This window comes from Nomascus leucogenys, chromosome 14 (assembly GCF_006542625.1).
Source record: "Nomascus leucogenys isolate Asia chromosome 14, Asia_NLE_v1, whole genome shotgun sequence".
Classification (NCBI taxonomy): Eukaryota; Metazoa; Chordata; class Mammalia; order Primates; family Hylobatidae; genus Nomascus; species Nomascus leucogenys.
In genome coordinates, this window is record NC_044394.1 from 92,147,927 (window position 1) to 92,163,838 (window position 15,912).

At 50.3% G+C, this 15,912-nt stretch overlaps 2 protein-coding genes across 5 annotated transcripts in view; one reads left to right on the forward strand and one right to left on the reverse strand.

The window, feature by feature from the left end:
• Positions 1-15,912, reverse strand: part of RAB37 (RAB37, member RAS oncogene family) — a 66,605-nt gene that overhangs the window by 26,948 nt on the left and 23,745 nt on the right. The gene's annotated exons all lie outside the window — the stretch shown is intronic.
• CD300LF (CD300 molecule like family member f) lies at positions 452-15,535 on the forward strand. 2 transcript variants are annotated; one of them, XR_004033372.1, is made up of 8 exons: positions 452-636; positions 5,194-5,532; positions 6,903-6,966; positions 11,376-11,421; positions 11,516-11,628; positions 13,638-13,660; positions 13,990-14,127; positions 14,601-15,535. XR_004033372.1 is itself a non-coding variant. In XM_030827967.1 (8 exons), the coding sequence occupies exons 1-8, from the start codon at positions 594-596 to the stop codon at positions 14,754-14,756; spliced, it is 945 nt and encodes a 314-aa protein (XP_030683827.1). In that variant the 5' UTR covers positions 452-593; the 3' UTR covers positions 14,757-15,535. The 2 variants fall into 2 exon arrangements, 1 of the variants encoding a protein (XP_030683827.1); XM_030827967.1 differs by having other exon boundaries at positions 11,493-11,628.

Genomic DNA, 15,912 nt, shown 5'->3' on the forward strand with positions numbered 1-15,912 from the left:
CACTGAGTTCTCTTTTTAGAGAACCCACGGTGGCTGTGTACAGAGAGGTATTTCTCAGAAGCTTATGATCGCTGTGACCCCTTGCATTGTCAACTGCCTCGAAATTTCACCCTTTCCATCTCCTTCCTCTTTTTTTTTTTTGTTTGAGACAGAGTCTTGTTCTGTCGCCCAGGCTGGAGTGTAGTGGTGCAATCTCGGCTCACTGCAATCCCCACCTCCTAGGTTCAAGCGATTCTTCTGCCTCAGCCTCCTGAGTAGCTGGGACTACAGGTGTGTGCCACCACGCCTGGCTAATTTTTGTATTTCTAGTAGAGACGGGGTTTCACTATGTTGGCCAGGTTGATCTTGAACTCCCGATCTCGTGATCCGCCCGCCTTGGCCTCCCAAAGTGCTGGGATTACAGGCTGAGCCACCGTGCCCGACCGACCACCTCCTTCCTCTTTTAGTCTCATTCACCCATGGGAAGTGACTGAAGGAGGAAGTTCAAGGGCAAGAGTGAGTGCCAGCAGAAGGCTGGGAGATGGAGTGCAGTCTGTAGCTTGTTCCTGCTGCCAGGCTCCACCGAGGGGAACGGGGACCTGTCTGAAGAGAAGATGCCCCTGCTGACGCTCTACCCGCTCCTCTTCTGGCTCTCAGGTGCGCGGGCCTGGGTCTGTCTTCTTGGGGGAAGCTTAGCCAGCAGGAGGAGGTGGCTGAGAGAGGGAAGAAGGGACCAGGCCAAAAGGTGTCCTTAATGGCATGAGCCTTGTGCGTTTCATCCACATACCCACCATTCACCTAGCGTTTCCGTTGCCAAGGCGGGAATACAGGGCGTGGCCTTCATAATGAAGCCAGTGCAAGGCAGAATTCCTGACCCCCACCCAGGGGCTGATCATGTGAAATGGACAGAGTGTAGGCCCCGCCGGCCAGGGAAAAGCAGAGGAGGAACACGGGCTGCTCAGGAGAGCAGGCGAGTGCCTGATCCTGGACTGGGTGGTCTGTCACCTGCGTGGAGGTGTTCTGAGCAAGGGCAGGCGTCAGGGAAGAGGTGGGGCTGGAGGGCTCTGAAAGGAGGGAAGAGGGAGTTTGCTGGGCAGAGAGACAGTGGTGGTTCTAGGCATTTGGGGCAATAGGAAATAGTAGAATTTGCTGAGGGACCAGAAAGGTAAAGAGGAGATAAGCCCGGCAGGGACGTAGAGGAAAGGAGGGACTGAGATGTGGGCAGAGCCAGAGGGCAGGAGACACCTTAAGTTGGTGCGTGCAATTTTGATTAAAAATGAAGGGAGGCCAGGGAAGGAGGCTTATTCCTGTAATCCCAGCACTTTGGGAGGCTGATTGCTTGAGCTCAGGGATTCAAGACCAGCTTGGGTAACATATAGAAACCCTGTCTCTACAGAAAGTACAAAAATTAGCCAGGCATGGTGGCATGTGCCTATGGTCCCAGCTACTTGGGAGGCTGGAGGCTGGGGCATGAGGATCACTTGAGCCCAGGAGGTGGAGGCTGCAGTGAGCTGTAATCATGCTACTGCCTTCCAGCGTGGGCAACAGAGTGAGACTCTGTTTCAAAAAAAAAAAAAAAAGGAAGAAAAAAGAAAAAAAAAGAAAGAAAACAAAAAAATAATTTCAAGAAGTGAGAAGTGATAAGTACTATGAGGAAAACAGAACAAGATGATATGTTACAGTGGGACCCAGGTTGGGGGATGCTCTAAGTCAGGCGGGCTGAAACAACCCCTCTGAAGAGGGTCCCAGATGTCTGTCCGAGCCGAGACCTTGGAAAAAGAAGGAGGAAAAAGATCAGACACAGGATCGGGACCAGCTTTCCAGGCACAGGGAACAGCAGATACGAGGACTCTCATGTAGGAATGAGCTTGGACTGGGCACGTCTGAGGAAGAGGGAGGTCAGCACGGCTTTGCCACATGCTTCAGAAGAGCCTGGTGGGACAGATTGGAGAAAGGGTCTTGGGGAAGAAAATGACTTCTCCAGGACTGCTAGGCTGGTACAGGCAGAGCAGGGAGTGGCTAATGGACACTTGGCCCCGAGTTTCAGCGTGTAAGTGGAGAAGGCAGACTTTGGGTGAGATATTATGAAATGCATTGGCACAGTGAGACCAGGACAGGTGTGGCTGCTTTTTTTCTGACATCTGGAAATGGGAGAATTTGGTAGTGAGCAGATGTGAGAGTTGTGTTGGGGGTGGGAGTGGTTTGGGACCTCTGTCTGAAGTGGGCAGAAAAGCCAGCAGGCACAGCTGTGGGCGCCAACACGAAGCCCGGATACCACTGTGAACCTCCGTGCATCAGCTCTTGCCAGCCTCTCCTGCAGAACTTCCACCCACAAGCAGCAAGTGTGCTTACTCTGCTTCCCTCTTTTAAATAATTTATTGTTTTAAAACACCCAAGAAAAAAAAATACCCATCAGGAAGTTCGTTTTCTGTGAGAAAGGAAGGGTTTTTTTTTTTTTTTTGAGTTGGGGTCTCAGTCTGTTGCCTAGGCTGGAGTGCAGTGTCATGATCATAGCTCACTGCAGCCTCAACTCCTGGGCTCAAGTGATCCTCCTGCCTCGGCCTTCTGAGTTGCTGGGATTAAAGGCATGAGCCACCATGCCTGGCAAGGAAGAGATTTTTTTTTTTTTTTGAGACAGAGTCTCGCTCTGTCACCCAGGCTGGAGTGCAGTGGCGCGATCTTGGCTCACTGCAACCTCTGCCTCCCGGATTCAAGTGATTCTTCTGCCTCAGCCTCCCAAGCAGCTGGGATTACAGGTGTGCCACCATGCCCGGCTAATTTTTTTTGTATTTTTAGTAGAGATGGAGTTTTACCATGATTACAGGCGTGAGCCACCGTGCCCAGCCTCTTTGTGCTTTTTTTCCATAAGTCTTTATTGTTTCTGTTAAAGTTATTCCTAGGAATTTAATACACTTTTATTGCTAATTTAAATGAGCACTTTTCTACTTTACTTTCCAACTATTTATTAGCAGTTTATGGGGAAGCCATTGATTTTTACATGTTTATTGTTTATTTAGCCACTCTATTAAATTCAATTATGAATTAAAATACTTTTTCATTTAAAATTAAAACATTTTCTCTAACTTATCATTTCCCTTTTGATAATTATACATTTTATGTTTTTCCTTATCTTCCTATATTGATTAGAATTTCCAGGCCAGGCACAGTGGCTCACACCTGTAATCCCAGCACTTTGGGAGGCTAAGGCAGGCGGATCACAAGGTCAGGAGATCGAGACCATTCTGGCTGCGGTGAAACCCCATCTCTACCAAAAGTACAAAAAATTAGCCGTGCGTGGTGGCAGGCGCCTGTAGTCCCAGCTACTCGGGAGGCTGAGGCAGGAGAATGGCGTGAACCGAGGAGGTGGAGCTTGCAGTGAGCTGAGATGGCGCCACTGCACTCCAGCCTGGGTGACAGAGCAAGACTCCATCTCAAAAAAACAAACAAACAAAAAAGAACTTCCAGAATCATGTTATTATATATATTGGGAATTCATGTTTTGTTTATGATTTCAATAGGAATGCCTATAGTATTTCACTGTTAAGACTAATTTGGCTGGTGGTGCATGATGGCTGAAGCCTGTAATCCCAGCACTTTGTGAGGCTGAGGCAGGCATATCGGTTGAGTCCAGGAGTTTGAGACCAGCTTGGGCAACAAAGTGAGACCTTGTCTCTCCAAAAAAAAAAAAAAAATTAGCCTGGTATGGTGGTGCATGCCTGTGGTCCTGTCGTCCCAGCTACATGAGAGGTTACAGCAAAGGGATCACTTGAGCCCAGGACTTGAGACTGCTGTGACCCATGTTCGTACCGGTGCACTCTGGCCTGGGTGACGGGTGACCAAGCAAGACTCCATCTCAAAAAAAAAGAATAATTTGCCTCTTGGTTTATCGTGTCCTAAAAGTCTTTAATTGTGGAAAATAAAATGTACAAAAAAGTGCATAAAACTTCAATGTCCATGTTAACAAATTATTATAAAGTACGTATGAATGTCTCACATTAAGTGTGGTGCTTGCTGAGGTTTTTGATAGACAATCTTTAACAGATAAAGGCAGTTCTCTTAGTTTGCTAAGAGTTTTTAAAAAATCATGAATGAGTGTTGATTCCTATCAGGTACTTCTCTCTGCATCTAAGATGGTCACACGATTTTTCTCCTTGACTCTGTTAATGTGGCATATTACCCTTATTGATTTTCTTTTCTTTTTTTTTTTTTTTTTGAGACAGAGTCTTGCTCTGTCTCCAGGCTGGAGTGCAGTGGTGTGATCTTGGCTCACTGCGACCTCCGCCTCCTGGGTTTAAGCTATTCTCCTGCTGAAGGGAGGCTGAAGTGGGAGGATCAATTAAGCCTGGGAGGTGAAGGCTTCAGTGAGCCATGATTGTGCCACTGCTCTCCAGCCTGGGCGACAGAGTGAGAGCCTGTCTCCAAAAAAAAAAAAAAAAAAACAAAAAAAAAAAAGAAAAAAGATAAAAAGAAAGCAAATACTGCTTTACTGTCTATAATACTTGCTTTTCTACAAGGTGATAGTAATCAGGAGAGTGTAGGATTGGCAGAAGGGTGGACAAATAGATCAATGGAACAGAATGGGAAGTCCATAAATTTGCAATTTGACAAAGGGGTCAAAGCAATTCAATGAAGAAAGTGGGATCTGTGTTGTATGGATCCTATAGCACATGGAGACCAGTTGCCGTTGCTGTTTTGATCAACTTCAAAGGCATTCATCCAGGGTGGTTTATTCCAGAACCACTAGAAATCATTAGGACCACCAGGACAGCCTCTCCACAGCCATCTGATGTGGCTGCCTCATGAGGGTCATCAGTGCTAAGAGCCAAGGTAAGACCCTGTGGAAGTGGGTCTCCTGGTATTTCCTCCCCACTAGACTGGACTAACACAAAGATGGCTGCAAAAGGACATTCCTTGAAATATACAGATTACCTTGGCCGTAGGGTGGAGAGAGGGGTGAACTGCAGGAAGCTATTATTGCTTAGTGACAATATTTTTATGTTTTGGGGGATCCGTTGTTGGGCTCTTCAGTGATTTTCCTGGTGGCTTTGACCCAGTGGAAAATTGAAGGACAAAAGTTTTGTATGTGGAAGGTGTATTTCTTCCTTGACTGTTATTTAACCTGTGAAACTTGGATTTGGGAGCTATTCCCTAAACAGAAAGCTGTGGCCCTGCCCTTGGGGTGGAGGTGACAGCACATGAATTTGTGTTTTCCAGGCTACTCCATTGCCACCGAAATCACCGGTCCAACAACGGTGAATGGCCTGGAGCGGGGCTCCTTGACCGTGCGGTGTGTTTACAGCTCACACTGGGAGACCTACTTGAAATGGTGGTGTCGAGGAGCTGTTTGGCATGACTGCAAGATCCTTGTTAAAACCAATGGATCAGAGCAGGAGGTGAAGAGGGACCGGGTGTCCATCAAGGACAATCAGAAAAACCGCACGTTCACTGTGACCATGGAGGATCTCATGAAAACTGATGCTGACACTTACTGGTGTGGAATTGAGAGAACTGGATCTGACTTTGGGGTCCCAGTTCGAGTGACCATTGACCCAGGTAAGAGGGAGTGTACATATGTGTGTGTCTCTCAGGGCCTGCTCTGTTCTGGTCTCTGAGATTCTACTCAAGTGATTTAATTGTCACTGAGTGATCTATCACTTGAGTCCTGAGTCTCGTAGAACCCTGACCGACCACCTGGGACTGGGGGAGCAGGGCCTCTCTTCAATGCCCCCGTGGCTCCCAGGGCTCCCTCCAGGATGGGATTAAGCCTTTCTAGGCACATTTTTTTTACCTCTGCACAGCTCAGTGCCTGAGGACAAGGTGATGGTCCCAGTTTCAGCCCATGGGACAAAGGGATGCCTTCCCAGGGTACCCAGAGACCCCAATCCTTGCCATTGCTTTTTGGAGACCTCCGGTGCCCAGGTGTGTCCTGCTTTTGGTGGAGTTCTGGGCTGGGGCTTCATAGCTGCCGTTCCCACCTCCCATTCCATATCTAACCTGGGGGAAAAAGAGGCTCAGCAGAGTCGGGGTGCTGGGGTCTAATTCCCAAGTCCAGAAAGGTCTTCACAGTCAAACGGCTGCATTCCTGGTCCCTGACATCCCACCATGAGCCATTTGTGTGTGTGGACTTAACGATGTTTCTTCCTACGTCCTTCTAGAACGCAGACACTCCTGGGAGGGTTAGCTCAGGGGTCCCAGTGCCTCGGTTTGCATGGGCTTGTTCTGCTGTCCCTCAGGAGATGAGCAGGACCAGCTCGAGGGCCCTTGTGGCATGGAGGGAGCACCACAGTCCTCGGGGCCCCAGGCTGCACTTGGAGCCTCTGGGGTATGTTCTAGTTTGCAAAGTGCTGAACGTGCATTGTCTCAATGAGTCCTCACAATACCCCTGAGAAAGGGGCATCCCCATCATTGAAGCTTTGTAACTTGCCCAAAGTCAAGGTTCTTCCTGAATATTATGATTTCATTCAGGGCTGGTCCTGACCTTCGATGTCACAGATCTAGGGTCACTGTGCAAGTTCCCACTCTGCTCCTGTTGTTGCTGGATAAATAGGTCTGGGGGTGGAGATTGACCAAGGCACTGTCATAAACAGCAGGATTGCTCAAGTTCAACTGGTCTCCAGCTGCCCTTAGGTGCTTCCCAGTCCCCTCTAACCCTCCCAGGGCCTGCTCAGCGTCCTCCCTGGACCCTGCCCAGCCCCACCTACCTCTGAAGCTCTGGAGTCTCCTAGAGACCAAGGAGACATGAGTGGTCCAAGCTGCAGCCCCTTCCCATAGTAGCAGTCCAGACCCCCGCCCAGCCTCAGAGCTCTGTGCAGGGCTGCGGGTGGGCTCATGGGCAGGGGCGTCTGTGATCTGGTCTATACACCAAGCATCAACTACAGCGTCGACTGCTGCCCCCACCACGCCTACCTCCACTATATTTACAGCACCAGTCACCCCGGAAGAAACTAGCAGCTCCCCAACTCTGACCGGCCACCACTTGGACAACAGGTAAGCCAGCTCTGGTTCCACTGTGGCCTGCTTGACCCAAACTCCTCCAATGGAGAACTCTTTGAAGCCCCAGTTTCCAGCCGGAGCTTTGTCTGGGACCTGCACGCTCCTTGGTGAGGATGAGGAAGCTGGGAGCCCTTCCCACTTGCTGTGAGGCCACAAGGTGTCCTTTCAGTCTCCACAGTCCTTCATTCTGCAGCTCAGTGCTGTTTGTAGGTTCATTCGTTCATTCGCCCCACTTTTACTGTGTTGTAATAACTTCTACATGGCTGCACCATGCTGAGCTCGGGGGACACAGACATGGACTGTCCCCGTGGAGCTCAGTGTGGGAGACGGATGAGTTGGCAGTCAGTAAGGATGGTGTGGCTCATGTGAGTGTGGGCGTGGGGTCATGGAGCCGCAGGGATGGCTGTTGGTCCAACTTCTGGGAGGACAAGGAAAGGAGGGCTTGGGGAAGTCCTGTTTCCCTTAATTTTCATCTGATTACTATTATGGCAAGAACAGTGATGCCGATAGTTTCTCACATCTCTAGAGCACCCGACAGCTCACAAAAGGCTTCCTTATGCATTATTTTGTTTTCTTTGACCTTTCCTACAACCACCCCATGTGGAAGAATGGGCAGATATAAATGTTCCCATTTTACAGAAGAAGAAACTGAGCCTCAGTCCCTTCCTCAGTGAAGGGTGGCACCGGAGCTTGGACGGAAGTCTCCGGGCTCTACACCACAGCTCGGGTCACGCCTCTTAGTGCCCTGCCGAACCATCTGCAGTCAGCTGGGCTTTCTGGAAGTGGAACTTGCCCTTTAATTTCCTCCTTTCACTCTCCTTGGCCCTGTTGACTTTGTTTTCAGGTCTGCCAAGTGCCAAGGTCTCCTATTGCTGGGACCTTGCCACACAATCCCTGTGGGGGGTCCCCGGTATTCTGACTACCTGAGACGCTTCTACTCCCCCTCTCCCATTTGCCTTCTGTTTTTTTTTTAATTAAACTTTTAAAAGTTTTCTTTTTTTTTTTAATTTTTAGACAGAGTCTTGCTCTGTAGCTCAGACTTGAGTGCATGGTGCCATCTTGGCTCACTGCAACCTCTGCCTCTCACGTTCACGTGATTCTCATGCCTCAGTCTCCTGAGTAGCTGGGGGAACTATAGTCGCCCACCACCATGCCCAGCTAATTGTTTTTTTGTTTGTTTGTTTGTTTGACCGATTCTCACTCTGTTGCCCAGGTCGGAGTGCAGTAGTATGATCTCAGCTCACTGCAACCTCCACCTCCTGGGTTCATGTGATTCTCGTACCTCAGCTTCCCGAGTAGCCGGGACTACAGGCGTGAGCCACCATGCCCGGCCAATTTTTAGTAGGGATGGGGTTTTCATATGTTGGCCAAGCTGGTCTCCAACTCCTGTCCTCAAGTGATTTGCCCACCTCAGCCTCCCAAAGTGCTGAGATTACAAGCATGACCCACCTTGCTTAGTCCCTATTTTTCTTTTTCCTAAGCAAACCAATACAGGATGCCCTCTGATTTGAAAGTTTATTTTCTACCAAACTGCTCTGAATAAGTAATAGTTAAGGTTATTTATTTATTTGTTATTTTATGAATCGAAGCCTTATATTAGGGCCTTTGATTAGCATGAGATGGTTTGTTCACTCATTTATTGAACACTTAACTCTTGAGCACTCACTCTAGCCTGTCACTGTTTAAGGGAATTAAAAAGGGTACAAGAATGGACCAAATAATCAAAATGCCTGCCCTCGAAGTACTTACAATCTAGAGCTAATTAGTGTAACCAAATAGGGGTGACACAATTAATTGACTGATGAATTTCTTTCTCAAATTTCTGCACATCCAGTGATGAAGCCGATAGTCCTTATATTAGTTTGCTTGGGTTGCCCCTAATAAAATACCACAGAATGGGGGCTTAAATCACAAAAATTTATTTTCTCACAATTCTGGAGGCTAAAAGTCTGAGATCAAGGGGTCCACAAGGTTGGTTTCTTCTGAGCCCTCTCAGCTTATAGATGGCTGTCTTCTTCGTATGTCTTCACGTGGTTATCCCTCTGCGTGTGTCTGTGTCCTGATCTCTTCTAATGACACCAGTGATAATGGATTAGGGCCCACCCCAGTGACCTCATTTAACCTCAATCACCTCTTTAAAGATCCTATCTTCAAATACAATCACATTCTGAGATACTAGAGGGTGGGACTTCAACATATGGATTGGGGTGGGGGGTGGCGGAGTACAATCCAGCCCAGCCCACAACAGTTTTTTTTTGTTGGTTGTTTGTTTTGAGATGGAGTGTCGCTGTGTCACCCATGCTGGAGTACAGCGGCAGGATCTCGGCTCACTGCAACCTATGCCTCCCGGGTTCAAGCTATTCTCCTGCCTCAGCCTCCCAAGCAGCTGGGAGTAGCTGGGATTACAGGCGCGCACCACCGCGCCCAGCTAATATTTTGTATTTTTAGTAGAGATGGGGTTTCACCATGTTAGCCAGGCTGGTCTCGAACTCCCGACCTCATGTGATCTGCCCGCCTCGGCCTCCCAAAGGCTAGGATTACAGGTATGAGCCACCGCGCCCGGTCGAGTGATTCTTGAGCAAAGACTGGAAGAGATGAGAGTGTGAGCCATGCAGAGCTCCAGAGGGAGCGTGTTCCTGGAGAAACATGCAACTGGAATAAGGTTCTTAAGGTGGGGGTGTACCTGGAATATTTGAGGAGCAGCAGGAAGTGAGGCTGGAGTGAAGCAGGCAGGGGTGAGTCGTAGGCAGGAATGGAGGCCGTTGTCAGCCCTGGCCATTTTCATGGGCTGAAATGGGGCTGTTACAGGATTTATTTATTTATTTATTTATTATTTATTTATTTATTTATTTTGTTTATTTATTCATTTATTTAATTTATTTATTTATTGAGACAGGGTCTTGCTCTGTCGACCAGGCTGGAGTGCAGTGGCACAATCTCAGCTCACTGCAGCCTCCGCCTCCTGGGTTCAAGCAATTCTCCCACCTCAGCCTCCCAAGTAGCTGGGACTACAGACCCACGCCACCCCACCCGGCTAATTTTTGTATTTTTTGGTAGAGACGGAGTTTTACCGTGTTGGTCAGGCTGGTCTCGAACTCCTGACCTCAAGTGATCTGCCTACTTCAGCCTCCCAAGGTGCTGGGATTACAGGTATGAGCCACCGTGCCTGGCCTGTTGCAGAATTTTGAGCAAGAGAGGGCTGTGCTTTGATGTTTGGTTCACAGGCCCCTCGGCTGCTGTGGCAATGATCCACTACAGTAGGGCCTGTCAGTGTCCTGCAGCTGCTGTTACGAGTGGCTCAAAGCAAAAGAAATACGTCTCTCACAGCTAAGGAGGCCAGGAATTGCGAATCAAGATGTCACCAGGGCCGTTTCCACCCTGGGGTCCCAAAGGGAGCGTCTGTCTCATGCCTCTGTTCCAGCTGCTGGTGGGCGCCTGCGATCCTTCGTGTTCCCGGGCTTGTGGCGGCATCACTCTGATCCCTGTCTCTATCGTCTCATGGTCTGCTTCCTGTGTGTGTTTATGTGTCCAAATTTCCCTCTTGTAAGGACACCAGTCGCTGGATCAGGGCCCATGCTAATCAAGTATGACCTCATCTTAACTCGATTACATCCACAAATAGGTCACATTCATGGGTCTGAGTGGATGTGAATTCGGGGGGAAGAGGACGGACGCTATTCAACCCAGTAGAGAGGGCAGGTGTAGAGGCAGGAGATGTTTTAGGAGTCTACTGCCCTACAATTTCTGTTAGGCTTCTGACACATTAAAACCACCTCATGGAACCCCTTTCTCTTTTTAAAAACTATCTTTTGTTAAGGCCAGGTGCCGTGGCTCACGCCTGTAATCTCAGCACTTTGGGAGGCCGAGGCGGGCAGATCACGAGGTCAGGAGTTCGAGACCAGCCTGGCCTGCATGGCGAAATCCTGTCTCTACTAAAAATACAAAAATTAGCTAGGTGTGGTGGTGGGTGCCTGTAATCCCAGCTACTTGGGAGGCTGAGGCAGGAGAATCTCTTGAACCCGGGAGGTGGAGGTTGCAGTGAGCCGAGATCGTGCCACTGTACTCCAGCCTGGGTGACAGAGCGAGACTCTGTCTCAAAAAAATGAAAAACAAAACAAAAACAACTATCTTTTGTTAAAATTCTTAAATTTTAAAAACTTATTTTAGCTTCAGGGGTACATATACAGGTTCGTTATATCGGTAAATTGCATGTCACCAGGGTTTTGTGTACAGATTATTTTGTCACCCAGGTAATAGGTATAGTACCCATAGGTAGTTTGTAGTGTTTTGATTCTTTCCTTCCTCCCTCCCTCCATCCTCAAGTAGACCCTGATGTCTCTTGTTCCGTTCCCTTCTTTGTGTCTATGTGTACTCATTGTAAACCCATCTTTGAGGATCCCCAGGAGTGAGGGTTCCCAGGCTGCAAACTACAGACCTGCAGCTCATCAGGTGTGTGGCCCTCCCCTGCTGCTGGGTGGGTAGGATTGGGCTGAGAGGCAGATGGTGAGCCTGGGATGCAGGGGACGCTTGCCACTGTTTCCAGGCACAACCTCCTGAAGCTCAGTGTCCTCCTGCCCCTCATCTTCACCATACTGCTGCTGCTTTCGGTGGCTGCCTCGCTCTTGGCTTGGAGGATGATGAAGCGCCAGCAGAAAGGTGAGAGGACCTGGGTGAGGCTGGGCTGAGACTGGGCCGGGTGGCTGGAGGTGTGGCATCTGAGAGCTATCTGGTCCAAGGGATTACCCGCACAATCTGGAAAGGGCACAGTCCCAAAGGCCCTCGGCAGCTGGCAGTGCCAGGGGACCGGGGGGCGCCCTGGAGCTTGCAGGGGCGCCCCAGGAGGTTTTGGCGTTCGCCGCCTGCCCTGCACCTCCGTCCTTCCCCTTCTCTTCTCTCTGATCCACCTCCCTTTCTCTTTCCTGGATTGACTCTTGGTGGCAGAGGTGGCAATGGTCTCAGGTGGGTGGTCCAGTCTGGGGTGTCTAGACTAGATGCTAGAGGCGGGTCTATGTGGTTGTCAAGGAGGTACTGAGCTGACATGGAATGGGGAGGGACAAACAGACACAAACACACCAGTGGATGCACACACACGCGCGCGATCACAGGCACACACAGCGCATGGATCTCACAGTGCATGTGCACTCATCACATTACACAAGCATGCATGCACACACACAGCCCTCCGAGTCTGATCAGGAAATTGGAATGGCCTTTCCTTCTGTCCCTCCCCCGCCCACTGGACTTTCCCAGGCTGACCTACTTGCCCTGTGTGAACTAGCTCTTCAGGGAGGAGCCTCTTGTTGCAGGAGCCTGCACTCACAGATCATGAGGCCTGGCCCCAACCAAACCCCTTTGTGTGGCTTCACTTCCACATTCTCACACAATTGTACCTCTTTCCCTTCTGGAACAGCTGGGTCCTCGCTCTCACGGGGTTCTCTCCAACGCTTCTCCCTCACCACAGCCTGGGAAATCTTTCGCCTGGGAAGAGGGGAGCCTGACTCTCTGTTAGTTTGTTTTCTGTGATGCTTTTTCAAAATTAGAGCCTGACTCTTATTCATCACTTTCTCCCAAATGTGTTGCTCACGGCCTAAGGTCTAAGTGCTTTCTGGAGAACACATCCCTGCTCTAGTGACAACAAAGAAATGGGGGGTTTTCCCCTGGAAACCAGGGTGCAGTGGCTCATGCCTATAATCCCAGCACTTAGGGAGGCTGAGGCGGGTGGATCACTTGAGGTCAGGAGTTCGAGACCAGCCTGGCCAACATGGTGAAACCCCTTCTCTACTAAAAAATACAAAAAATTAGCTGGGTGTGGTGGCACACACCTGTAGTTGCAGCTACTCAGGAGGCTGAGGCAGGAGAATCTCTTGATCCCAGGAGGTGGAGTTTGCAATGAGCCAAGATCGTGCCATTGCCTGCCAGCGTGGGCGACAAAAGAGAAACTCCATCTCAAAACAAAACCAAACAAAACCAAACCAAACAAAATCGGTCCCTACTGTGCCAACCCAGCTTGCACATTCTACTCAGGGTTGGGGGGCAGCTTGGTGCGATCCTGTCTCTGCAGACAACTTTTACTGATGGAGCACCACCTGCCCAGCACAGCCAAGCACCCAGGTTGTAAGGAAGGGACAGGCCCAGCCACCCTGCAGCTTACAGCCTACCTGAGGACTAACTAGAATTCAGTAGGATGAAAATGATGAGACAGACATAAAGCAAGTGCCCCCCCAGGGGCTCAGGAGGGGGATTAGACAGCCTGGGTAGCTGCAGAAGGCAGACATGACTTTGAATTGACCCCTGAAGGATGAATCAGGTAGAGAGACAGGATGGAATTCCAGGCCGAGTTGGGATTCTGCAGAAGCAACCTTACTCCCAGGGGAGCCAATGGCTGGCAGGGCCACCCGATCAGCTGAATGCATGGTTCTATGATGTGGGGAGCAGGGGGCTGGGGTGTCCCTCTTTTTCAGGTGGAGAAGTGAAAGGTCAGAGAGGTGACATGACCAATGTCACAGAGTGTGTCATCTGAGGAATCAGAATTAGAACCAGGTCTCTGTCTCTGAGCCTGGACCCAATTCACCTCTTTTCTTCCATATTTGTCTTCCCTAGACCTGGGGGTTCTTGTGAGTCTGGGGAATGGGCTTTCTAATTCTGAATTGTTGTTTGTCTTTTAGCGGCCGGGATGTCCCCAGAGCAGGTAAGATAGCCCCCAAGGTTGGACCAGAGAGACCAGGCAGCTTCTTTCCCCTTCCTCATTTTCCATCTCTCAGAAGGTCCAAAATATCAGATAAGTCCTGTGCCAAAGTATCCTGTCCTCAAGGCCCCCTGCAGGGCCTGGGGGCTGAGGGCCTGGAAACAGCCAGGGGGACAAGGGCCGAGGGGTATGGAAGCCTGAGAAGTGGGGGCGCAGAGGGAAATGGGAGAGGGGCACCTGGGGAAGCGGAGAGGCTCTCGTCCCACCGTGGAAAAGGAACCTGTGTCCACAGACAGGTCTTGTGACTCCCCAGCCTGTGTTCCCTGTCCCAGGTACTGCAGCCCCTGGAGGGTGACCTCTGTTATGCAGACCTGACCCTGCAGCTGGCCGGAACCTCTCCCCAAAAGGCTACCACGAAGCTCTCCTCCTCTGCCCAGGCTGACCAGGTGCAAGTGGAATATGTCACCATGGTGCGTCCTCCGTGGGGGCTGCTGCGAGGCTGGGGCAGGGGGGCACAGGCCTGCTGTTGTGCCCCGTCGGAGGGTGGGCTTTCTCCTGCTCATGTGGGCATCGAGGAGGCGAGTGTGGGATAAAGCCATAGTCACTGCAGAACCCGCCTAGGAGCTCCCCCAGGCGAGTCTCAGCCCCGGGGACATAGGGACTGGCCAAACACGGTCCCCACGCTGGGCAGCAGAGTCCCAGACAGGCTGAGTGACTTGGCATTCCACAGGAAATGTGCTGCCCTGGTGCAGGGTTGGGGGAGAAGCTGTTCTGTTTTGGTTGAAGCTCAGGGTGCTTGGCAGAGTGCGGGGGAAGTTGGAAGGCTGGAGAGGGGTCAGAAGCCCTGAAGGGTCCACCCCACTAGCCTCCTCCGATGGTTCCTCTGCCCCATGACCATCACTTCCTGCCGTCCTCTCTGACCTGGCACTCGCCTTTGCTGCAGGCTCCCTTGCCGAAGGAGAACATTTCCTACGCATCTCTGACCTTCGGTGCTGAGCATCAGGAGCCGACCTACTGCAACATGGGCCACCTCAGTGGCCACATCCCCAGCGGGGGTCCTGAGGTGCCCATGGAATACAGCACCATCAGGAGGCTTTAGCATGCACTCCAGGCTCCTTCTTGGACCCCAGGCTGTGAGCACACTCCTGCCTCATCAACCGTCTGTCCCCTGCTCCCCTTATCAGGACCAACCCGGGGACTGGTGACTCTGCCTGATCAGCCAGCATTGCCCCCAGCTCTGGTTTGGGCTTGGGGCAAAGTCTCAGGGGGCTTCTAGGAGTTGGGGTTTTCTAAACATCCCCTCCTCTCCTACATAGTTGAGGAGGGGGCTGGGGATATGCTCTGGGGCTTTCATGGGAATGATGAAGATGATAATGATAAAAATGTTATCATTATTATCATGAAGTATCATTATCATAATACAATGAACCTTTATTTATTGCCTACCACATGTTATGGGCTGAATAATGGCCCCCAAAGATATGTGTGTCCTAATCCTCAGAACCTGTGACTGTTACCTTCTGTGGCAGAAAGGGACTGTGCAGATATAAGTTGAGGACTTTGCGATAGGGAGGTTATCCTTGCTGATTCAGATGGGCCCAAAATATCACCACAAGGGTCCTCATAAGAAAGAGGCCAGAAGGTCAAAGAGGAAGAGACAATGAGATGATGGAAGTGGACATGGGTGTGATGTGAGCAGGGGCCATGAATGCCGCAGGCTTCACATGCTAGAAAGGGAAAGGAACGGATTCCCCTGCCCGGAACCTCCAAAAGCAACCAGCCCTGCCCACTGCTTGACTTGAGCCCATTGAAACTGATCTTGAGCTCCTGGCCTCCAGAATTGCAGGAGAATAAATTTGTGTTGTTTTTAATAAGCCATGAAATCAGTGCTAATTTGTTACAGTGGCAACAGGAAACTCATACGGTATGTGGCAGGTGCCCTTCCCTAGATGCTTCCCATGTAGTAACTAATTTAATCCTCACGACAACCATGAGGCACTTCTACTATTGTCCCCTTTTTTACAGACGAGGAACCCTAGGGATGGAGAGGTTCAGTGACTTGAACCAAGTTTAATGGCAAGTAAGCAGATGAGTTGGAATTTGAATACGTTTGACTCCAGAGCCTGGAGTCTGCACTGTTTGTATAAGGAGGATAGTGTGTATGTGCACGTGTGTGCATGTGTGTGTGTGTGTGTGTGTATACACACACTGCTGCTCACACAGGGATCATGAGCATTTACAGATGCTGGACTTAT